We start from the raw sequence: 25155 nt of genomic DNA, 5'->3' as shown, positions 1-25155 counted from the left end.
ATAAACTCTTAATTCTTAAATATGAGTCAAATAGGACCTTTTAGTTTTGTTTTAAAAAAATTAACCTATAAAATTTGAAAAATATATGTACCATAATCAAAAGGTTTCAAAGTACTGAGACCATATTTAATGCAAATGTATAGAGAATTGTCCACTCCTGCATTTGTCCACAAGTTTATTAAGTTTAGTAATTATGCAAAATTTCTTAATACTAAATTTATACAGGGGTTAGACAATGAAACTGAAACACTGGCCAATTTGGAGATTTAATGGCTAAATTTGACCAGACTGGTGGCTAACCTTCATTGATTGCACATTTCACCAGTAAGAGCAGAGTGTAAAGGTTTAATCAGGAGTAACTGTTTAATTAACAGGACACAAGAGGAAGCTGTCTGAAAAGGGTGTCTGAGTGCTAACCTGGATTGTATGCAAAAAAGTGTAAAACCACAGCTGCCAAACCCACTGCAGAATTAAATGTGCACATCAGCTCTCCTGTATTCATCAAAGCTTTTCATCAATAGCTCCACAGGGTCAATATACATGGCAGTAAAAATCTTGGACTGTGAACAATGTGAAACATGTACTGTCCTCCGATGAGTCCACCTTCACTGTCCTTCCCACATCCGGGAGAATTACGGTGTGAAGAAGCCCTAATGAAGCCTACCACCTAGAGACTGTTTTATGCCGAGAGTGAAGCATAGGATTGGATCAGTGATGGTTCTGGCTGCAATATAATGACATTCCCTATACTTGTGCTAGATGGGTGCGTCACTGCCAAGGACTACCGAACCATTCTGGAGGACCATGTGCAGGTTCAAAGATTCCCAATTTTGTGTTTAATAGACATATAATATACATCTAAATGTAGACAGCTTGGCTAAAACAAGGCTAAACTTGAGCTGTCTGTGAAAATCTAATAGACGTCTAAGAATAACCCAAAACTACTAGTCGTCAAATAAACAGATTAGACAGCCTTAATATGTGTAGTCATTAATTTCTGTTTATTTGATGACTAGTCTAGTTTTGGGCTATTCTTAGACATCTTTAGATATTCACTGACAGCTTCTTTTAGCCAAGACGACTATGTTTAGATGTCTATTAGACATCAATATAACATCTTTTAGACATCTTAAAAAAACAAAAATGCTTGCTGGGTTGTATCCTAAAGGCGGTGCCGTGTATCAGGAGGATAATGCACAAATACACACTGCAAGACTGGTGACAGAGTGGTTAGATGAACACAAAAGTGAAGTTCAACATCTCCCATCGCCACTTTGGGAGAGCCACTTAGTAACCTGCAAGGAGAATGGCTCAAAATTCCTCTGGCCACTGTACAGGACTTGTATCTGTCATTCCCCTGTCATACCTTACATTGTCCTGAATTAATTTCTCAATATTTTGTATTAAGCATATGCAATTGTCTTAATGAATGATAAATGTTCTTTTATTGAAAAGTGGAATTATTCTGAAAAAAAATGTCACTTTACTTCTCTGATTTGATTTATACAGAACTGTTGAATTTATACACAAGTATGTTATAAGTGACTCTAATTACCAAAAAAGGAAACATAATTTATTTACTTTATTTTTTGGAAAAGTAGTTTAATTACAGCAACTAGTTACTTTGTAACTTAATACATCCGACGCTGTTTGAGTCAATGTTTTATTTTTTACAGTGCAGCGATTAATCAGAATACGGTTGTATCAACACTGTGTTCTTCAGTAGCCTGGTTCTCTAGTGGCACCTTTTCTGTAATTAGTGTACTGTACGCTGCTTTCTGAAAAAACTGCCTGCTAAACGGCGACTAATTGCAGCAGGCAGGTCTATTAAGAGACCCAGAAGTACAACATTTTGACACATACAGTTAAAGTCAGAATGATTAGCCCCCCTTTGAGTTTTATTTTCTTTTTTAAATATTTCCCAAATGATGTTTAACAGATCAAGGAAATGTTCACAGTATGTCTGATAATATTTTTCCTCTAGGGAAAGTCTTATTTGTTTTATTACGGCTAGAATAAAAGCAGTTTTTAATTTTTTAGAAACCATTTTATGGTCTAAATTATTAGCCCCTTCAAGCTATATATTTTTTCAATAGTCTACAGAATAAACCATCGTTATACAATAACTTGCCTAATTACGCTAACCTGCCTAGTTAACCGAATTAACCTAGTTAAGCCTTTAAATGTCACTTTAAGCTGTATAGAAGTATCTTAAAATATCTAGCAAAATATTATTTATTGTCATCATGGCAAAGATAAAATACATCAGTTATTAGAAATGAGTTAGCAAAACTATTATGATTAGAAATGTGTTGGAAAATCTTCTCTCTGTTAAACAGAAATTGGGGAAACGGGGACTAATAATTCAAGGGGGCTAATAATTCTGAATTCAACTGTACAAAATTGGTGAGCCAGTTCACAACAAATGAACAAAATGTACTTAGAACATTAATACGCTCAGTGTGGTTGAAGAGGTAATAGCTATCAAATAAGTTCATCTAGTGTTTGGATAGCATGAAACCAGATGCAGCAAATCTAAACCTGATGTCTGCCTTGCTGAAATTGACACAAATACTCACTCTTAAACGCATCATTGTATGATTCTTAGTGAAAACATCTTTCAACATTGCATTCCATTGTTTCTTATTTTGCCATAATACAAACATGCTCAGATCACTCTGTTTGTCTGTCAAGTTAATGTTCAGGGTAAACAGGGTATCAGGTTATACCGGTGTTTTTGCCATGGATGGCAGATAGTTGAAGTAATGTGTGTCATCTTCTCCTTTGGCTTCAAGAAGCGCACACAAGGAAGAGTGTTTGTGTATTCAGTTGAGTCACGCAATTTGTCTTTTATAATACAAGATTTATGTAAACAGCTCACCATAAACACTATTCTAATTCGCTTAACCCTTTCCTAAGTTTATCAATGATTATTCTTGGTTCAAGCAGGTTGTGTTTGGAATTAAAAGCTAAGCTCAGAATAGTTTAATGATGCATTTTGAATATCTCACAATCAAAGCAGTATCTATTTCTCGAACTACTGTGGATAAAAGAGGCTCTGTGTATGTGATGTAACAAATTAGGGCTGCACGGTTAAGAAAAAAATCTGACATTGCGATATTTTGTTTTTCTGCAATAAATTTACGATATAAATACAATTTAACCAGATTGCTTTATTTGGAAAGAATTCTTTATTTTAGGTTGATTGAAATGATTCTAGAGGTGATCGTATAATTCGTTATAAAAAAGTATTCAGGGGTAGAAATTGAATAAGCAAATGTAAAATAACACTATAGTCTTCATCATATTAACAGTTCTATCAAATTAGCCTTTAATGTTACAAGGTACATAGTTACTTGTGCCTTAATAAATCTTAAAGCTCTTCTCTTTCTCAAGCAGTCAAAGTCCTTAAAATGATACGTTTTTACTGTATTATGGTTAAAACTCCTGCTCACCTATAAACTCAAATTGATATTGCAGATCTTGCAATGTGACTAATGTGCACATTGCGATATTGATGCTGAAAGAACTGAAAAAATGAAGACATGCAAGTCTTTCTGTTAGGATGTTATGATGCATTTTAGACGCACAATATGAGCTAAAACAATCATTTTAACAGCCATTGTTGTTTATGAATCACCACGACACTAACATTTTGCAAAAGTCCGCTGTTATCATCTATCATGTTTGACCAGACATCACTGCATATGCCAGAAATGCTGGTTGCTGTCAGAGAGGGACACACAGAACCAGAGAAGTTAAATCTTATTTGTTTTAGATCAACATTTTAACAATGACTTATAAGTTTTTTTCCCCTTGTGTGTAAAAAATGTTAAGGTATCCCAATTTTGTTAGTTGCTGCATAGACTCATTCTGAAAATGTAGCCTTAAATACATTTCTGGAGGTCGTGAATTATGTAGACAGAAGTACGTATGGCTGCGTTTCATCTTTAAAATGAAGTCTACGGGGTGATATGACGCTGTTCCATTTCGCGCTTACCAGCTGACCAGTGGCTCGCCATGTACATCGGCGGACTTGAGATGCAGAGCTGAGTTGACGCCAACAACAGGTTTGAAGTCTGGTAAAGAACGATTTCACAAAGGGGTTAAGACAAAAATTTAAGCTAAAAAGAAAAATAACCAATTAAACAACAGAGTGGGATTGAGGTAAAATCTGAAAACATGGTAAATATCAGGGGGCTTTTCTTTCTCTGGATTGCTTTTTAAAACACTGTAGTTTGAGTTTAGGCAAGGGGGTGGGTGGGTCAATTGGTGCTTTTTAAAATACTATTGATTGGGTTTAGGAAAAGGGAAGGGGTGTGGCGATCGGTCAGTTGGTCAGTCAGTCGACAGCGGCCTTTGGTGGATTTACGTGAGAAGAGCAGGAGCGAATGGCACTCGCAAGTAAAATTTGAGATCTGAAAAAGATCCTCCTGGCCTGGGACATATTTTGCTCTCTTCAGAAATGTATAGGGATACGTAATCAGAATGAGCCTGGGTTGGTTACTTGTATACTTCTATTCCTGTTCCAGTTTATGCTCCTTATTTAGCATAACTAAAAGGTATGGAATATTGGACAGTTTGTGAACTCAACTGAAACAGCTTTAATTATGTAAAGATTAGCGAAGGGGACATGGCTTCCAGACTCTTTCAGACAAAATCATACACAAATACATTGTGCAAACAGATATAAATGCTTAGAGTAAAATGCATCACACTTATATCTCCATAATTAATGCCTATTTTTGGAGTACTGCCAGCAATTTGCTTGTTGAAAAACATTGATATTCTATGAAATGCAGGAAATCAGAATTGTTTCACTTGGAAAAATAAATACAATCACGAGTGGTCACGTAAATAACAGTTAATAACACAACATCTGTCTCAGCTGACCACTTGTGATTGAATCACATGAACCAGATATGATTTTTAAAATTGGGTTATATATATATATATATATGAAATTACAAAAGCTTATTTGTTATGTTAGGTTTTAATAGTGTTTTGATGTTCTTTTATGTTCTTACGTAATTTCGTTCTGAATTACAATCTATTGTGATGTTTTGAATGACAAAAATGAAGGTAACTGAACTGAAAACTAATGGTTGGTTTTTTTAACTAATGGTACGTTTTTAAACATTCAGAAGCTTTTTGGTATGGCCTACGTGGAGATGCTTCTGCAGTAAGATTATTGAGTGAGCGTCATTTTTTGTTCTGTTTGTCATTTATTTGCCATCTCAAGAATCCCTAAAGCAGTTTTGCAGTTTTATTAGATTTCATCTGGTGAGGGGGTGTTAGTTAATTACATCTTTCGAGCGCATGCCAATGTTTTCTGCATGGCTATTCAGCACGTCTTTTGTGCATTGCTCTTGCTTCTGGCAACACAATCACAATGCAACTTGTGTATTCATGCGTTTATATAAACAGGTTTTTGAATAACTTACGAGTTTTTGGTTTAAATTGATGCATGCTACATATTAGGCATATTATTGACATTGATTTTAATGTTTTAAAATCGACTGCCAGGTTTTATTAGGATATAATCCGTAACTTTCCATTTTAATTTTCAATAATTAGCATTCAATAATCATAATTAAATATTTGTTGCTAATAAATAAACCCTAAATATTATAATTCAATTACTAACATTAACCCCACTGTTTGTTTGTTTGTTTGTAGCCTACATAATAAATTATATAATACTGAATACATAATATGTATATATATATCTAAATGTAATAATGAAATATAACTATATAAAATAATTATCCTGAAAATAAAATGTATCATAGTTTCCAAACAAATCTAAAGCAAACCTATTTCAAAGTTGATAATGAGAACAGTTATTAAGGTCACACTTTACAATAAGGTCTCATTAGTTTATATATTTGAATAAACTATACAATTATTACAGTTTTTATTCATCTTTGTTGGTTAATGAAAATACAGCAGTTCATAGTAAGTTCTTGTTAATACACAACTAGGTTAATGTTATTGGATTTAAACCCTTTAACTGTCTGCTCTACCAAATGGTTATTATTTTTACTGTTTTAATTAATAACTGTTAAAGAAATTTAAAGAATGACTGTTTTATAAACAAATTTTCCCAGTGATGGGTTGCGGCTGCATAAAACATGTGCTGGATAAGTTGGTGGTTCATTCCGCTGTGGCGACCCAGATTAATAAAGGGACTTAGCCGAAAAGAAAATGATTAAATGAATGTTTTAAATAATGGCTTAAACATACAGCAATGTTGGTTTACAAAAAAATAAAACAAACATAGTCCGGTTGCACTACTACACTTGATTTTGGTTTTATTGCAAAGGATAGTAAGAAGAAAACGTGTTAAATAGGAATCTGGAATATTTTATAGCAAACTTCAAAAAATAAAGATGATTTAGTATTTAATTTTGTTTTATTTTTGTTATGTTTTTAAATAAATTAATCTTACACTTCATGTTTTCATATTAGATGTGTAGAGTCCACCCAGTTGGTCCAATGACGGTATCCAACAGTGGATGAAGGTTCACTGCATGTTCGGTCTTTCCAGTGCACAATGTTCATCTATATTAAACTTAACTCATATCTGACTCCAATTTTAGTATGAGGTGGTCTAGAATATTAATATATTTATCCTCGTTTTATCTGACTCCAATTATAAAACATTGATAAAGTTATTTTGTTTCCTTTCACATTATTTTGGATTATGATTGAATATTCTTTCGATTTGTTATTATACCTTATTCTCATTTATTCAGATTCTTATAGCATCTCGAGTCTTGCACCGGCCGGGTATACAATCTCTTAATACAAGCTTGTCAGTCTTGGTCATTAAACAGAGGCGATTAACCACTCTCCTAATGTGGCAGAACCCTATACTTACTCAATTTAGGAGATTTTTATGTGGTCCCCATAGATCTGTTATCTACTTAATCAAGACAAAGTATTTTAATAATAATCGCGCAGGATTATACGTTTGTAGATGAAGGCCTAAATATCCACATTTAAATTAGTTTCAACAATATTGTGTTGTTCTAAATAGTTGGCCTTTTGCAGTCTAAGTATACTTGAATTAATGCCAATTTATTAGTCGGATCTCTAACAACATTGTATAGCGTGCCACGGTGCTCCGTCTAACATGTTTTAGTCCGTTACTAACCTGTACAGTGGCTTGTAGTGCTATGGACAACAACATTTACCAGTGATAATAACACGAGGTTTGAATAATTCAAAACATAATTTATTAGTCAGGTAAATGTATTATGCCAAATTCAATCAGTCAATTCATAAACGATCAATACAAAACATCAAATTATCAAAGACAAATCCAAGATGAAAAGATGCATACCTGACTTCAAATTATAGCTACATAACGTGGAGCGCAAGCTCCATGTTACGGGCTGATCTGGTTAGGCAGAATCGCCCTGAGCCTTTCTCAAACCTTACCTTAAATAATCCAAGAATCCCCTCAAGGAAAGGGTGTGTGCATAACAAAAGGCATTCACTCTTAGGGCTGCCTGTGGAAAAGTCACACCCTTAACAGTGGTTCAAAAGATGCCTGAAGTTATATATTTATTGTTTTGATTATGTCTATTTCTGAGAGAATGAGACCATTGTACCAATCGCATTGAGACATTTCAAATGATATCAAACATGATAGTTAAAGTCAGTTTGGTTAATCTAGAGCATTCAAACATTGAAATGACCATATGTGTGAGTTGGGGTGGTTGAAGCCGAGCTTCAGCAGACTCAGATGGAAATGCAGCAGGAACTGGTTTTTCACGCATTCCCACCTGCTGGGTTGTGGAGTCAATTGGCCCTGTTTTCAGCTCATGTTTTGAATTGTCAAAGACATCAAAAATATTTGTAATATTTCAACTCTAACAGATGTATTAATTCTGGTACTTTTACCATAAACCGACATGTCAACCATTTGGTAGAGGTTGATATTTTAGAAATTATGGGATGTATTAAAAAAAGAATTCATTAAGTGTGTTCACTAGCGACATTAGCAGCTAAGAAATGCAATCCAATTTTTTTTCTTGGTGGGGCAGTTAAAGGGTTAATAATGCATTACTAAATGATAAACTGATTATTAGTAAATGCTTTACATATAATGTTCATTCTTAGTTTATGTTAATAAATACATTATAACGTTAACTAATGAAACCTTTATTGTAAAGTGTGAATAATGATTAAGCACCAACATTAACGGATCATAACAGAGCAGAAAATCATCAATGTGGTCATGTCAGACAATTGTATAGCTTCAATAAGTTAAAGTCATGCAGAATTATTCATTATAAAGTCAACACTAGCAGCATTGATATAACATGTTAATATGTCTGTCTTTTTTTCTTTTTTAAACTTGTTTAACACATTTTAATCATTTTTTAATTACTTTAATAATTTTTATTTTCCTATTTCTATAATTCTTGTTTATATAAAGCACTTTGAATTACCATTGTGTATGAAATGCTATAAAAATAAACTCACCTTGCCTAATTTCAAGCCAGTAATAACATATATCTAACGTCTTACCAAATAAATAAACAAACAAGCTGTGAATGTGTGCCTCTGATATAATTCTATTATAGGATGCCGCTTTCCTCGTTGGTAACGTCCATAGATCTGATTTTTACTTTCATTCCCCGCTTTAAGCAAAATCCGTGCTTATCTTTCCTGAGAATCAGGATTTAAGGCTGGTAAGCAAAGTGCCAGTCTGACGTCAGTCCTCGCCTCGCACACCAGCACGCAGCATTATACCCGCCCACACTTGGCCAAAACACAAAGCGGTCTCTTTTCTTCACCCAAACCTGCTACCGCTGCCTCCGAGCGACTTGAGCAGGAGCACATGCCCGTCAAACAGGCGAGGTCTGACCGCTGTTGACGGCTGCGCGGTCGGGCATTACTCGGATGGAGCTCTTCTTGCATTGTTACACGGGCGACGGGCGGATTTGAAAGGCATCGGCCGAGATGCACCGTGGCTGTTGCCAAGCGCCGATCTACAGTGATACGGGCCGGGTTTTACCATGGTTTTCAGACGGTCAGCTCGGTAAGTGTGTCAGGCTCAGCGCGACTGTTCGGCGCAATCTGTGATTTATGACAGCCACGGGCTGTCTTTGTCCGAAGCGATTCTGCAACTTGCCTCTTTATTTAGCAGGTGTACAGAAACAAAGGCCATGTTTGCATCTTATCCTCTCCATCAAGCCTGTTTATCTTTCATTCATACACGCAATAAAATGTCTCTTTGCAGTATTGGGGGAAAAGAGCTGTTTGCACTGGGATAATAAATCCAGCGTTGCAGGGAATCCTGGGTGATTGATTTATAATAGGCGTAAGGCATGGAAAAGAGTTTCTGACAACATCTTTTTGTGCTTGTTTATTATGTGTGAATTCGATACACCCGCACGTTTGTCTCTTCAGGATCGGATTTCTTCTGCGTTTGCAGTCGCGTAATGTCAGCATTGTGTTTCTAATCGCAGCCTTGCATTTCTTCACTTTCACATTTCACGCTTCCCTGTTGATGATCTTTTGTCATTTTTGCGCTCTATTGAACATTTCACCCAGTGGCAAGCTGTTTAAACATTAGTTTATTATCACTGAATATATAAACTGTATTTATTTTCATCTAATAAACATGAAGTAGTATCTAATTAATAAATACTACTATGCAATAAAAATGTATTAACAGGTAATAGTATTTCAACAAGAATAAGTAGTTCCACAAGAATAACTAACTCATTCATTCATTCTTTCATTCATTTTCTTTTCGGCTTGGTCCCTTTATTAATTCGGGGTCGCCACAGCAGAATGAACCGCCAACTTATCCAGCATGTTTTTACGCAGCGGATGCCCTTCCAGCCGCAACCCATCCCTGGGAAACGTCCACACACCCATTCACACTCATACACTACGGACAATTTAGCCTACCCAATTCACCTGTACCGCATGTCTTTGGACTGTGGGGGAAACCGGAGCACCCGGAGGATACCCACGCGAATGCAGGGAGAACATGCAAACTCCACACAGAAACGCCAACTGACCCAGCCGAGGCTCAAATCATTGACCTTCTTGCTGTGAGGCGACAGCACTAGAGAATAACTAACTATAGTATCAAAAAAATGTAAAAGTCACAACTGGAATCAAAACCAAATAGCTGATATCTCAATAGCTACGTTTCCATCCACCTATTTTTTGTGTGCATTTTAAATATGCGCATAAAAAATGGTTGATGGAAATGCCAAGATGCTTAAGTTTTGAAAATGTGCATAACTGAGTAGGATAAACTTTTTAGTCGATAAGAACAGATGTGCATAAACTATGATGGAAACATTTTTACTAAACAAATTCCAGTATGCGCATTAAAAAATGTCATGTGACATTGTTATAAGAGATCATGTGATGATAGAAATGTGTGTGAATGGATAAACCAGCCGGCTGAGCACATTGTAGAACATCTGAAATGCTATTTTGGTCATTCTAACACTCCTTAACCATTCAAGTATTAGTGTTATTATATTATTAATGACCTACTGAACTGTCAAGAGCATCTGCGCTCAGCATCTCACGCCTTCAAACACCATCAACATCAAGGATTGCATGTCGGCATTTGTCTTCTGTGGCACAAGTCATTTATTAAATGAGGAAAAGATATATGCAGCTTCTCGTACTGCAGCAAATTACGTTTACTGTTGATATTTGGCGCCAGTTCATCAGGTAGTGACAATTTTGTTTGCTTTGACTCGTTGGATGAAAACGCTGCTTTATTTGAATGTAATATTCCAGTTTTGCGAATAAAGTTAATTAGCATTTTTGGATAGCTATTGACAGATTCCCAAGTCAATGGCAAAAATGTAAAAAATTGTTCTAAGCGTTAATTGTTCAATTAAAATAAGGGTAACACTTTAAAATGGTTGCATTAATTTTTTTTTTAAACCAGAAGCTAGCTCTTTGCAACGTTCATATCTTTGCCCACTGAAGCTAAGCAGGGCTGTGCCTGGATGGGAGGCCACATGAGACAGCTAGGTTGTTGCCGGAGGTGGCGTTAGTAAGACCAGCAGGGGGCGCTCAACCTGTAGTCTGTGTGAGTCCTAACGCCCCAGTATATTGCTCAGTGAGCAGATGAGACGTTAAACCGAGGCCCTGATTTAAAAATCCTTCGAAATTGTACCCCGGCATCCTGGCCAAATTAGCCTACTGGCTTCTGTCCATCATGGACATTAAAGATTAGAGATTAAAGCCTAAACATCCCCATATTTTAAGTGGATTCATTGCTCTGTCTCCTCTCCACCAATCAGCTGCTGTGTAGTGTATGGTCTGGTGTCATTTAGGTGGATGCTGCAGTCTGGTAGTGGATGAGGAGATTTACCCCCAAAAATGTGTACATAGCTATGAGTGTCCAGAAATGCATATAAATGTTAGGAATTGTAATTATTGGTAATGTTAATTAATGTATTTACTAACGTAATCAAACAAGGAACAATACATTTAATACAGTATTTATTGATCTTTGTTAATGTTAGTTAATAGAAATAAAGTTGTTCATGGTTAGTTCATGTTTACATAGAGTGCAATGACTAAAATGAATTTGAATGTTAATTATACATTAGTAAATGCTGATCAACGATTAATAAATGCTGTACCATTATCTTATATTATCTTATATTAAGTATCATTCATTATTAGTTCATGATAGTAGATTCATTAACAAAAGAAACCTTATTTAAAGTGACCAAAAACTACTAGTCTCTATTTAAAAGGTAGTATGAGTGAGTACTGGTATTTAATAAATTATAATATTTAATCCGAGAGTATCTATTGGATATGTTAGTAGTATGTTTCAAAAAGGTAGTAGCATCTAAAGAATATGCACTAGTAGCCAACAAATTATTAATACTTAACGGAATATACACTAGTTAACATTCGCGGTGAATAAAAAATGTTTTTCAAAATTTTCCTAGTACAAGAATGAGTGTTGTTCAACAGTTTAAGGACAACTTTGATGAACAGTGATGGTCCACTTCAAATGTTAACTACTATATATTAAAAATAATATATATGGTTTACAGATTATAGGTTAAAACAGCATGTCATACTCTCCTGTTTTGCACAATTTCACGACTGAGGCTAACCGTAATTTACTGTTGCTAATAGGAGAATGCGGTGGCTGGGATGTTATCGGCTGGGGCCCATATGGAAAGCACTCCTGGTATTTGTTGTCATCGCTTTTGCAGGGCAACTTCTGGGAGTCATTTTCAACAAGAGGTATGAAAAATGTTGCTCATCCTCATTCCTTTTCAAATAACTCCTTTCTATTCTTTACATTTTTGTTTACCCAGTACATAAAGTCATTTATTGGAAACATGCTAACCATATTTTTAAAACTGCATTAGTCAGATAGTAAAAACAAAAACAAAAACTTTCACACAAAACCAGATATGCTGAAGAATGTTAGAAAAAACATCTATTGACATCTGTAGTACAAACAAAAATACTATGGAAGTCAATGTGTGCTTTGATCCAGCATTCTATGGAATATCTTTGTGTTTAACAGATGAAAGAAGTTCAAACATGTTTGGAACAAGTGGAAGATGAGTAAACAGTTTTCACTATTGGGTGAACTGTCCCTTTAAGATATAATGCTGCTTAAATAAGTTTACAGTTTCCTGCTGGATTGATGATAATGCTTTAGGCTATTAACAAACTGTAAAAGTCATCAATGGCATTGTGCCCAATAGACTCTTCTAAGGAATACATTCCTTAAAAAAACATTAATTTTAACAAACAGAACTTAGAACCTGTCATTTTTGTTAAAAATAAAAATCAAGAAAGAACCAGCTGAAAAAAAAAGAAAATATTCAAAATAAACAATGACCTTTTGCTGCTGTTGTCGATAATGCTAAATATAGAAATCTAACATCTTGTACAACATTACATATATTTATTTTCAATTAATGATTCAACAATTCACACATAAAACTTCATGTTTCATTATAGGTGGATCATTTTTGAATACCTATTCAGTGACATCATTTTAATGGTTGTTTGTCGCCACCCATTGGTTACACAATGTAAATGCTACAACATTCACCAACGTCACTGTGATTTTAATCTTTTCCCTAAAAACAGCAGTGTTTATATCTGAACTATAAACTGTTCTCCCAGTACTTCTGGGTTATTTAATTGTTTGTAACTACCTGAAAAAGTGTAAATGGTGCTGAATATCTCTCAATCAAACGAAGATTTGAATGCAGCGCTTCGAAGGATTAAAAATATGCAAATCATTATCATTCATGTTGCGTGTGTTTGAATTGAGATCAGGATCTTTTAGTGTTTAATTGTGCCGCTGTACACTAAATGCATTAATACAGGCTAAACATACAGTGACAGAAACACCATTAATAAATAACCTAAGAAAGCATTTAGGTAGGTCCCACCACAACCTTTTCTTTCATCATTCTATTTTACAGGGAAGCCAAAACGCTTTCATAGATGTGATTTGAATGACACGGGAGGCAATCTCTCTGCAATTAATAAACATTTATTAAATGCAAATAAATGTTGGATTAACCTATAAGTTAAAAAAAAAGTTATTAATCCACGGTTCATGTGCCCTCCGAACTGGATTAACTGTGAGCAGTTACACCTATACTTGGAATTATGTAATTTTCATTCCTGGATGTATTGGCCCCTTATAAAGTATTTGTTTTTTATCTGTAATTTCATACAGTATTCTCGTTTTGCTTATTAAAATGATTTATAACATGCCTCCTGGCTTAAATAAATGATTATGCACATCACATACTCAGAATATCACTGAATTCATTATTTGAGGCTAATCTGTTCTCACTCATTCTCTTTGAAACTGTTTATTCTCTTCCTTAATCACTTCATTCCAATTATCGCTCTTGTGTAATTATCTGTAGCCTGACAGGCCGTTCTGTCTTAATTTCCTCTGTTTCTTGTGCTTGCAGTGAATCTCTTTCTCTCTTCTTCATTCACTCATCATTTTTCTTGGTATATTGAGTGGAACGGAGGATTCATTTAGGGTATTTTGCTCTGTCTCTCCATTAGCTGGATGCAGCCGGAGAGGCCTCAGTCCCTCTACTCTCTTCCCTCTGATAACACCCAAGGCTCCTCTCTGGGCTCCTGTCAGCCCCACATCCACATCATGTTCCTGAAGACTCACAAGACGGCAAGCAGCACCGTTCTTAACTTACTCTATCGCTTTGGTGAGGAGCGGGACCTTAAATTTGCCCTGCCTTTTGGCTATCAGTTCGGCTACCCGCTGCCCTTTATTGCCCAGAGGGTGAAAGGATACAAAAGCCCTCATGTGGGAGAATTTGACATCATGGGAAATCACATGCGGTTCAACAAACCAGAGGTACAGAACATGGCATTTTATTGGACAGATTTATGCTCAAACAATTAAAATGTTAATCTATCCTTTTACTACCAATAAATACCAAACAATAGTACAAAGAATTACTTTTGCAGTTATTTTTGACATTGACTGTATTCATTTGGTCAGTTTTAGGTTTATTCAGGCTGCAGGCAAATCAATCAGTAGCAAATGTGACAAAGCTATTTGCATGGTTTGCCTTGATAAGGACACAGGCGCATCCATATATGTGATTTTGAAAGCAATGCAGGGTGGTGCATCATTTTAATATGGAAAAAAAAATATTAAAATATTAAGATTTTTACTGGCAATTTAAAGCTTTTGTTATTGTGTTTCTATTTCTAACCAGGTAACTAATAGGGTATATGCAGAAGTATACATAAGGACTTTTCATTTTTCAGTTACCTGAGTCAAACGCTTCCAGTGAACTGTGTTCTATTACAAAATCTGCGCATTTAAGGTCTGTTTTCTTTAAAAATCAATGATCTTCACTGCCTGATTGATATACGATATAAATTGGGTCTCAGAATGTACAAGAAGCACTGCATTAAATAAAATTTTTCTGCACCATGTCATTAAAATATGAACATTTATTTTATTCCACACTGTAAAAAATAAATCCGTAAAATTAACAGTAAAAAAAGGTAGCTGTGGTTGCCTGTATTTTACCATTAAAAATACTGTACAAACCGTAAAATTAATTTAGCATTTTTACAGTAAACTACCATATTTCATTAATTTATTGATGTAATATGTCTGTATTTTGAGTTACCAACACCTACACATTTTTTGTTACACAGTTAGACACGTTAACACATCCATATGCAGGTGTTGATGAGAACGTTACATAATGAACCAATGCTCATCGCAAACAACTTTTCCAACAAGCATCAGTGTATTGAAGGTGCTCAGAGTCATTCACACAGCTGCTAAACACCAATATGGTACATTCAAAAAATTAAAGTCATAAAATAAACTTTGTTTATCAACATCAGATGTAACATAAATCTCTAATGTACATAACTGATGGGGAAACAACTAAAAAGATCCATATTAATGTCAACAAAAAGCATAAAAAGTAACGTGCCATACAGGGAATTTTGGGAAAGTCAGTTTACGGTTATTCACCATATATATTAAGGAAACATACTGTTAACCAGGTTACAGATTTTTACTGTATTTTTACAGTCTTTTACAGTTGAAATCACAGACATTTTTTACAGTGCAGTATGTTCAATGAAGCTTCTGTGCTCTTCTGCTGATCCGGACGAGCGCTTGTCTGTAAACGGCTTTTCATCTCGTTTTACACTTGAACAACTAAATGAATGCCGAAATCTATTTAGCTGATTATATTTTAATTACATCACAACATCGATGCTGTAAAAGGAACCGTATAAAATTGAAAAAAGTCACGCTAACCGCTAACCCGAAGTTTATCAGTCTGGGAAGAAACACTAGCTCTGCATATACCCTGTTAACTTACTCATTGCAGATTCATATTTTTATAGCATCTTTTAAGCAAGCTTTAAAGTCTGATCCTCTACAAAAATGTGTCCACACTTATTTGCTTGGTCATAATTTTAAGCACCAAGTTTTTGAAACATACACTGGGTCTTCACACATCATCAAATGAAAAGCTTTGTGGTGCTGTGACATCACATGCTATTTTAGATCAGACTACATGATGTTGATCTGTGTCATATTTCTGACTAGCCACACTAGAGTTTGTTTAGAAGCAGATGGAGACCCACCTTTTTAGAGGTTTTAGTCTGCTTGTTTGTTTTGAGTGGCAGTGTTCAGTAGGTGTTGTGGGGGGGATCTTACATTTACAATTACATTTTACATGAAATCGGCGACACAGTGGCTCAGTGGTTAGCACTGTCACCTCATAGCATGAAGGTCGCTGGTTCGAGTCCCAGCTGAGTCAGTTGGCATTTCTGGAGTTTCCATGTTCTCCCAGTGTTCGCGTGGGTTTCTTCCGGGTGTTCCGTTTTCTCCCACAGTCTAAAGAGAAGTGTATGTGTGTGAATGTGAGAGTGTATGGGTATTTCCCAGTATTGGGTTGTGGCTGGAAAGGCATCTGCTGCAAAAAACATATGCTTGACAAGTCGACGGTTCATTCCGCTGTGACGCCCCCTGATGAATAAAGGGACTCTTTAGGGACTGACTCTAAAGGGACTGAAATCTTTAGGGATTTCAGGGTCCGATTCCGATCCTGAGAGGGACTATCCGATTCCAAAACAAGTCTTAACCTAAATATTTTTCTATTTTTTTCTGTTGTGCAAATAATTTCTTGACCACATCAGTTTCTCAGCGGATGTTTGCTTCCTCCAGCACTGATGGCTTATGGGTCGTGTAGTTCATTTTAATTGCGTTACATTGTAATCTTATTAAAACAAAACTACAAAATGGCAGTGCATTTTTTTCGTCATCTTCCTATTGGTTAATTCACGCTCCACTCTGCTCCTGTCAATATTTTATCCTGTACTGTCCCAGTCCCGTGATTAAAAGTAAAGATGACTCCCATCCTGCATGAATCCCACAGGAATCCTGTGACCCATAGGATTCCCGAAAAAAAGTATTATTATCTGATTTAGTAACAAAATTATATTAATGAACAAGCTCTTTCTTTGTTTGCAGACGGGATGAGAACTGCAGCAAATGTGATGTTTTATTACTTGACATTTTTTAAATTATTAAGTTTGTCCATCTTTGTCCAAATGTAGAATTTCAGAAGCATACGTATATGAGCCTGTCGCCACTTATTATTCTGTTTCTAGCTTGCTGCCCACACAAGCCTACACAGTCATATTCTAATTTGAATACAGAATAGATTCTGAACTTTTGAGAATCATTTCAGAATCATTTGAGAAAGAATCATGATGCATCGATGGATTGATTTTTTTCTCTCCTACTAAAGTAGGACTGGGGGATTAATCACAATTAAACACAATTCATCATAAGCGTGACTGTCATGCACATCTCTTCATGGAAGCACAGTTCTGTGTTCAGTAGTAAATCTCTTTCAAAGGCCACAGAGTGCTCTCATGCAGAAACTACAAACTTGAAGAAAACCAGAAAATGCCCTTGACATTGCAATATAAACAAGATATAACTGCTTTCATTGATTTAATTTGACTTAGAATCACATGACTATAGAATCGTATCACAAAATTATTTATTTCAAACACTTGATTATGAAGTGAGTTTGGAGTAAAAACATGTTATTAAATGTAGTATTTTCACATGCAGCACTTACTGCACACAGCCGAAGCTCACTGAGAAGCCATGCAAACATTGGTCATTATTGTAGAATGACTACCTTGATTTCATTATCATCTGAATAAATCAATTTAGATTTTATATGTGATTTTGTGTAGCTTGTCGTTGTTCTCCAACTCTGTGTAATAAACGCTGCTCCATCTGCACTTGCTGGAGATTTAATAGAACCAGCTTTTCTCGCCTTTGATTAATCGGCCAGGCCTCGTTCAGACTTAATCAAATGAACAGAGCAATAAGATTAATAGCAATAAGAAGTTGAACCAAACCTGTCAAGTACCTTATAATCAGTGTTTGAGCTTGATTGAATATGTTCCCTTTTTTAATTTGATTTTTTACTTTTGTTACAGGTTGAGAAGGTGATGCCACCTGACACCTTCTATTTCTCCATTCTTCGAGACCCTGTGGCTCTAGCTGAATCTTCTTACGCCTACTATAAAAACGTTGCCCCTGCCTTTAGGCGTGCCAAAGGACTGGGTGATTTTGCTGACAACCCCTACAAGTACTATGACCCAAGGCTCCGCAATAACCATTATGCCCGCAACCTGATGTGGTTTGACTTTGGTCTAGATCATACGGCCAACTTTAGCCTAGCATTGGCTAAGCGTGGCGTGGCTGCAGTTCGTCGCAACTTCAAGCTCATTCTTCTCTCCGAATACTTTGACCAGTCTATGGTGCTGCTCCGCCACGCTCTGTGCTGGCCGCTTGATGCTGTGGTTTCTTTCAGCTTGAATGCCAGGCAGCAGGTGCCCACTGGGAGATCAGCATGGGTGGGCAAGCTTATAGCTCCTTTGGCTTTAACAGACAAGCAAAGAGTGAAATTACGTGAGTGGAACGCACTAGACTGGCACCTTTACCAAGCTTTCAACCTCACTTTCTGGCAGGAAGTGGAACGCTTTGGCCGTTCTCGAATGGAGACCGAGGTGGCCTTGCTTCGAACCAAACGGGAAGTTCTCACTCGCATCTGCTTACGTGACGGCGGACGTCCCATAGAGGCCGGTCGTATCCGGGACAAGACAATCCGCCCCTTCCAGAGTGGATTAGTGAAAATCTTGGGATACGAGTTACAATCGGGACTGAACAACGCCACTTGGGAAGCTTGTCTTCGCATGATCAGGCCTGAGATCCAATACAAAGACTTGCTGGATCTTCGGCAGTTCCCAAGAGCCCAGCAACCCTCATTCGCAGGAGGGCCTCCGTTAAAGAGGGAGTCCTCCATTCTCAGGGCTGACGACCATGGAGGAAAGAGGTTGGTGGAAAAGGACTGGGATGGGACTATTATGTTTAGGAATCAATCATTAGAGCAGGCTGATTCAAAAGTAAGACTTAGATAGATAGTGAGCTAGTTGCACCTTTTTGCCTCAAGGTCAATAATTCTGACCCATTTTGGCTCCACGGGCCTCTGTGCTGCACTACTAGAGGAGACGAGGGGATTCCAAGAGATAAATCACACCACTTTTGTCATTGACTCTTCCTTATCTTGCCCTTCTACACTCTTATTTTGTAGAGCAAAGTTTCAGAGAGAAGAAGAGGTCTGTAAGTACAGCAGTGACTGGAGTGATAGAAAGGTATGAATATGCCAGATGGTGGTGAAATGAAAAGTGATATTGGAGATAAGTGAGAAAATGCTGCTTTTCTGTCCACGATGAGTCATGGTTGGAACAAGTATGCAACCTAGCAGTGTATTGGTCATGGTAAGTGGTTGCATTGTTTTAAACAACACCACTTTCTAGAGTAAATTTGGTACTACTACTGTTCAAAAGTTTGGGGTCAGTGTATATATTTTTTTATTTTGGAAGGATGCAATAAAATATATTTGTAATGTTACTTCAGACTTTTTTCCACATAAAATGGCAATTTTCCAACAATAAGACATTCGTCATGAGCATCATGATATATGAAGGCTGGTGAGAAATGGCCGCAAAAAATTTGGCTTTGCCATCACAAAACAAAAGTTTTAAAAAGTATTTTAAAGGGCACCTATGATGAAAATAATCTTTTGTAAGCTGTTTGGACAGAACTGTGTGTAGGTTTTGTGTGTCCACAGTTATAATGGAGTCATAGAAACACAATAAGTATTCTTTTAATTGCCTGATGTTAAAATATGACCCAAATCCAAATTTGAGACCCACCGCAACGTAACATAGGAGTGCGGTTTCCCCGCTCATAGCCAAATATTAACACGTCTCTGTAGTAACATGTATAATAATCGTGTCACCAAGACAGGATGTATCCAAAGCAACTGGGATTAAAATATCTGTTCAGCTCACTGTGATCATCAATCATCATCAAATTTGATCAAGAACGAGTTTTACAAGCTTAAAACGTTTTTAAAACATGTTTGTAATGAATTACAGCGATTTTACAATGAATTTTGTAACGGCATTGTATGTAACTCATCATTGCAGAAAGGCTTGAATTAACTCCACAACATACATCAAATAATCATTTAAAGTTCTTACTGTAGTATTTCTCACCAATGTTATCTGCTTCCTTCATGTCTGTCACTGTGCTGTTTATCTGACGCAGCTGAGGCAGAGATTGAGGCACACTCTGACAGGCACGGAGCAACAGTGGGTGGGGAGAACTAGCATCAAAGGTACAGGCAAAAAAACAGCTACATAGTGTTCAGAGCAGAAAAATCAATATTTTTTAAAGGTATAATGAATAATCTGATGAGTGTTTTGAGCTGAAACCTTACAGACACATTCTGGAGACACAAAACACTTATCTTAAATCTTTAAAAAAATAAATTGTAAAATAGGTGCCCTTTAAATGGTAATATTATTTCAAGACATTACAGTTTTTGCTGTTTCTTGAGTCTTATTTAATTTAAGTACATAACGCTTACCATCCCCACTTTTGAACAGTAGTGTTGGTGTACATCCAGTGTCACTAACAAAAAAAGGTTGTTTCTTTTGCATCTAATTAGCTGGCGGTTGTGAATATGAACATACGTTTGCTGCATGAAGAAATTCCACACAGTGGAAACACAAACCCTTCATTGTCTGCAACATAAGATTCAAACAGTCGTACTGTTCACGGTGACTGGAATTTAACTTTATTTCCGTTTATTGGGTAGTTGTTCAACAGAAACGCTGACAATGTTTTTATTTAGGGAATACAATGCAAACCTTTGGTTTCTTTGTCACATATTAGGTTTTACAAACCAGGAAGTGAGAGAAGACATGACAGCAGTCTTTCTACAGTTTGGTAGATTTTTCATGACAGTATAAACTATCCCAAGTGTCTGTGAGAACAGCTAACATCTCCAGTTTTAACACTGTGAAATTTGATGATCTTTTAAGAAAGGGCAAAATAGAGATTGCATTTACCAAACGTATCAATTGGCCAGTGCACTTCCTATAACAATCGGTTTACCTCATGAGGTTGATAGTTTCACTTTTTTATTTTCATGTTTTGAATAAACATTCTATTTAAAAAGGAATGGTAAATGTTCATAGGCATGGTATGCTGTAATTCCAAGGCCTGCCATAGACATTTTAAATGACCAGAAAAGTCGACCAGAAATTTTAAAACTCAATGGTTGTTTTGCCTTACAATTAGTATCTTTGTGACGCAGTGCTTTAATATCAAAGCTTGCTGTATATTTATTATGCTTTTGTATACATTTCTGTGTATCTAGTGCATTTATACTCTTAAAAAAGATTTTTTTCCCTCTTATTGTGAGTATTGAACAAACGTAGAATAGAAATTCGACTGAAATGCACTGTGCTATTTGCCCTATATACGAACAGCCAGCTTTTTGTATGCAGATTTCAATGCACAGAGCAAGACGACATCTTACAATGCAGACTAATTTATTTTAGGTGTTCCAAGTGAGGTGTTTTTGAGAAAAAATAACAACAACACTAAGTATGCTCACTGTTGTGTGCCTATTTATGTGCATCATTTATTGTATATTGTAGATTTAGAGCATGGCTGTACTTAGCAACCATTTCCTTGTGTAACTGATAAACAAAAACTACATATTATGATGTGCATTTTAATACCCTATTCCATTTTAGCTTGCATTGTATTATTTCCAGCTAATTAAATATCTTTATCATAGACTTTTTTTCATTCACAGTGTAGCTTTGCGTTTGCAAAACACATTCAGTAGTTACTGATGGAGCTAAATTAAAAACATAAGTATTGACTTCAATTCAGATCTTCTTTAAAAAGAGAAAAAAATAGCTATGGACTAATATAGAATGCATTGAATTGTTTTTATATTTATAAAAGAAAAACTAATGTAGTTAGCCTATTAAGGTTAATGTAATTTGATTCCTTTTGATTAATTAACAAGTAACTTTGAACAAAATGCTATTTGTGTGAAGAAATTCAACCTAAATTGAAATTAAACATTTATTTCCTGTTCAGCTTAAGATGTACACTCACCGGCTACTTTAATAGGTACACCGGTCTAACCATTCACAAAGGCTCACCAAAACTGGACAAAAGAGAGATTGGAAAAATGTTGCCTGGTCTGATGAGTCTCGATTTCTGCAAAGACATTTAGATGGTAGGGTCAGAATTTGGCATCAACAACATGAAAGCATGGATTCATCCTGCCTTATATCAACGGTTCAGGCGGCTGGTGGTGGTGTAATGGTGTGGGGTATATTTTCTTGGGCCCATTAGTACCAATTGAGCATCGTGTCAACGCCACAGTAAAATGATGAGTTCACTGTACTCAAATGGCCTCCACAGTCACCTGGTGTCAATCTAATAGAGCACCTTTGGAATGTGGTGGAACAGGTTATTCAAATCATGGATGTGCAGTCGACAAATCTGCAGCAACTGAGTAATGCTATCATGTCAGTACGGACCAAAATCTCTGAGGAATATTTCCAGTAACTTATTAAATATATGCCACAAAGGATTAGGGCAGTTTTAAAGGCAACCTGGTTCTAGTAAGGTGTGCCTAATAAAGTGGCCAGTGAGTGTTTAATAGCTTTTACATTCATTCAGCTAATTTACAGAAACTGTAAAAAAAAAGAAGAAGAATAAGAAGAAGATATAAAATCTGGCAATATTGTGTGTCATGCATTACAAACCAGTAGATTCAGTGTCTTCACGTGTCTTTAGGTTACCCGTGGTACTGCATTTTAAAGATAAACCAAAGAAGTGGTGGTTTTTCTGTGCTTGGAATACGTCAAAAATTGTCACTCATTTTATGTTTTATTAAGTGATTAAAAATGAATTCAGATGGTGCTTGGTTGATCCATTTAACATTAACTATCATCTCAGAAGGGAATGAGAAAAATGGACACTTAATGAATACAATGTATATATCAGTTTGAGTCATTTCATTTTAACAGAGAAAGTAAACTCGTCTGCACTTTTGTGATTTCACATGTTCAGTTTTCCCATTGATATTTTTTAAACCTGTTTACCATATTTATTTTTCTTTGTTACTTGAATATATGGGGAAACGTCTGTAAATATTTGACTGTGATGAACCTGGTTTACTTGTCTGTAGTAAAATAAAACTACATTTTACATGTGATGCGTGTGTTTTAAATGTCTTCCTATAGCATGGTGGGCTTATCAGGATCTCTGAAAGTACAGGATTCAGAATTAATTCACAGATTAAAACACAATGGAAAAATGGGCTGGAACTGTAGGTTTGCATATGTGTTTTCATGAATGCTTCTCACACCACACCTGTGACCTTTAAATCTGCAAATAAAAACTTAATGAGCACGTGAAGAACTAATAATACTCTCAAAGACAACTGTGTTTAGCTTTCTATTACATTATTCAAAGTAAACATGCATGCATTAATATCAGTAAATATAATAAGCTGGCTTAAATCAAACAGGCTAAGTAAATATAATGGCTGAGGAATAGAGGGAAAAAATGCATAAAAATAAACAGTGGATTTATAAATGAGTGAATTAATGAATCTGGTACAATTTAGTGCACAATAATACTTTCTATTATTAATACGCCTAGTGTTGAATAATCATTTTTGTGGAAAGTACTAGTTTTTAATAGAAATTAATCATTTTATTCAGAAACAAAGCACTGATCAAATATGACACTGAATACATTTATACTTACAAAAGTCTTGTAGCTTATTTGAAGTTAATGTTCTTATGCACTTTCTGTTCATTCAAGAATCCTGAAGAAAAAAATCATAATGGTTTAGAGAAAACTTTGGTCTCAAACTCAGTTCCTGGAGGGCCACAGCTCTGCACAGTTTAGTGCGTAGACCTGGAAGGGACATGATGGTGGGGCGGGGTGGGGGTTTAGGCGGGGTGAGGGGAAAGGGGGTTGAATAGGTGGAAAAAAAATATGGACGGAAGAAAAAAGAACTATGGGAGTAAAAAAAGTTTTAAAATAAAGAGAAATGGGAAAATATATTTTAAAAAAGTTTTTGTGTTCCCTCGCGAGAATGTTTTCCAAGGGAATGCAAAGACACACTTTGTATTATAAACTGATCCCAGATCAGCTTCTGTACTTGCCATTTAAAATGACACTTCTGTTATCAAACAAGTGAAGAGCAGCAAATAAATCTCTCATTTTATTTTGTTTGATAACAAAAGGCGTCATTTTAAGAATGCACAGATCATTAAGCTAACAAAAGCATTCAATTACTGTAACTGTTTGTGCTCATTTAAGATAATATTAGTGTATTTGTCTGTTTAAACACACACCCGAATACGAAAGTGTCCTGCACTTTCGCTCCTTTTTAATTGGCGTGTACTGAAGCTGATCTGGGATCAGTTTATCATTTGGAGCGTGTCGGTCAGTCAACGCTTATACATGAATTCACTGATTGAGAGGTTGCATATGAAGGGTGATGATTGACACCATAGCTTTAATGGAAAGAAAGTGAATGCAGACAATTTTTTTATTTAATGATAGGATGATCGTGGGATATAATAGTGAATCCCTGCACAAATGAGAGTGTTGACATGTATGAAGTGAACAGGAAGTGTTTGTGGAAAAACATCTTTACAAAGTAATACAAAAACTTTCAAATATGTATTTTCCTATAACTCTGTTTTTTTTTCTCCCACCCAGATTTTTTTTTGTCCACCCGTTTTTCCCCCACCATCACTTCCCTTCTGGGTCTCCGTAATACAGCTTAGGGCTGGGCAATATGGCAAAAATGCAATCTCAATAATTATCTTCCATATTTTCTAATAACTATATATTTCAATATAAGCTTTTAATGCTTCCAGATTTAAAGAGTACCCCAACAATGACTGAAGCCACAAAAATTAGAGGGTTAATTTAATGGCATAACATATTTCTGTCAAGAATACATAAGATACATCTCTAATATGATAATGAGCCTTTATTTGTCACAACACTGTTACATGCAGCGAAACTGGACCCCTCTGACCATACACAAACATCACACAATTCAGGAAAAGATAGGTCAGTCGAAAGGTAACATAGAAAAATAGGAAATAAGATACAATGGGAAAAAAAGAAAGTAAAAAAGCCCTCCCAGA

General features: G+C 35.8%; 1 protein-coding gene across 4 annotated transcripts in view; it reads left to right on the top strand.

Annotated features, from left to right (window-relative positions):
• Positions 1-23193, top strand: part of gal3st4 (galactose-3-O-sulfotransferase 4) — a 30999-nt gene extending 7806 nt beyond the window's left edge. Inside the window, exons 1-5 of one of the 4 annotated variants that reach the window (XM_073906871.1) lie at positions 8809-9055; positions 12157-12267; positions 14077-14386; positions 18034-18932; positions 19191-23193. In XM_073906871.1, coding sequence (XP_073762972.1) covers positions 9033-9055; positions 12157-12267; positions 14077-14386; positions 18034-18932; positions 19191-19257 — 1410 coding nt within the window. In that variant the 5' untranslated portion in view covers positions 8809-9032 and the 3' untranslated portion in view covers positions 19258-23193. 4 annotated transcript variants of the gene reach the window in all.
• Positions 23194-25155: the final 1962 nt, after the last annotated feature.

The sequence above is a fragment of the Danio rerio genome, chromosome 7, assembly GCF_049306965.1.
Source record: "Danio rerio strain Tuebingen ecotype United States chromosome 7, GRCz12tu, whole genome shotgun sequence".
NCBI lineage: Eukaryota > Metazoa > Chordata > Actinopteri > Cypriniformes > Danionidae > Danio > Danio rerio.
The sequence above is the reverse complement of the archived record's forward strand: the minus strand, read 5'-3'. Positions and strand labels throughout refer to the sequence as shown.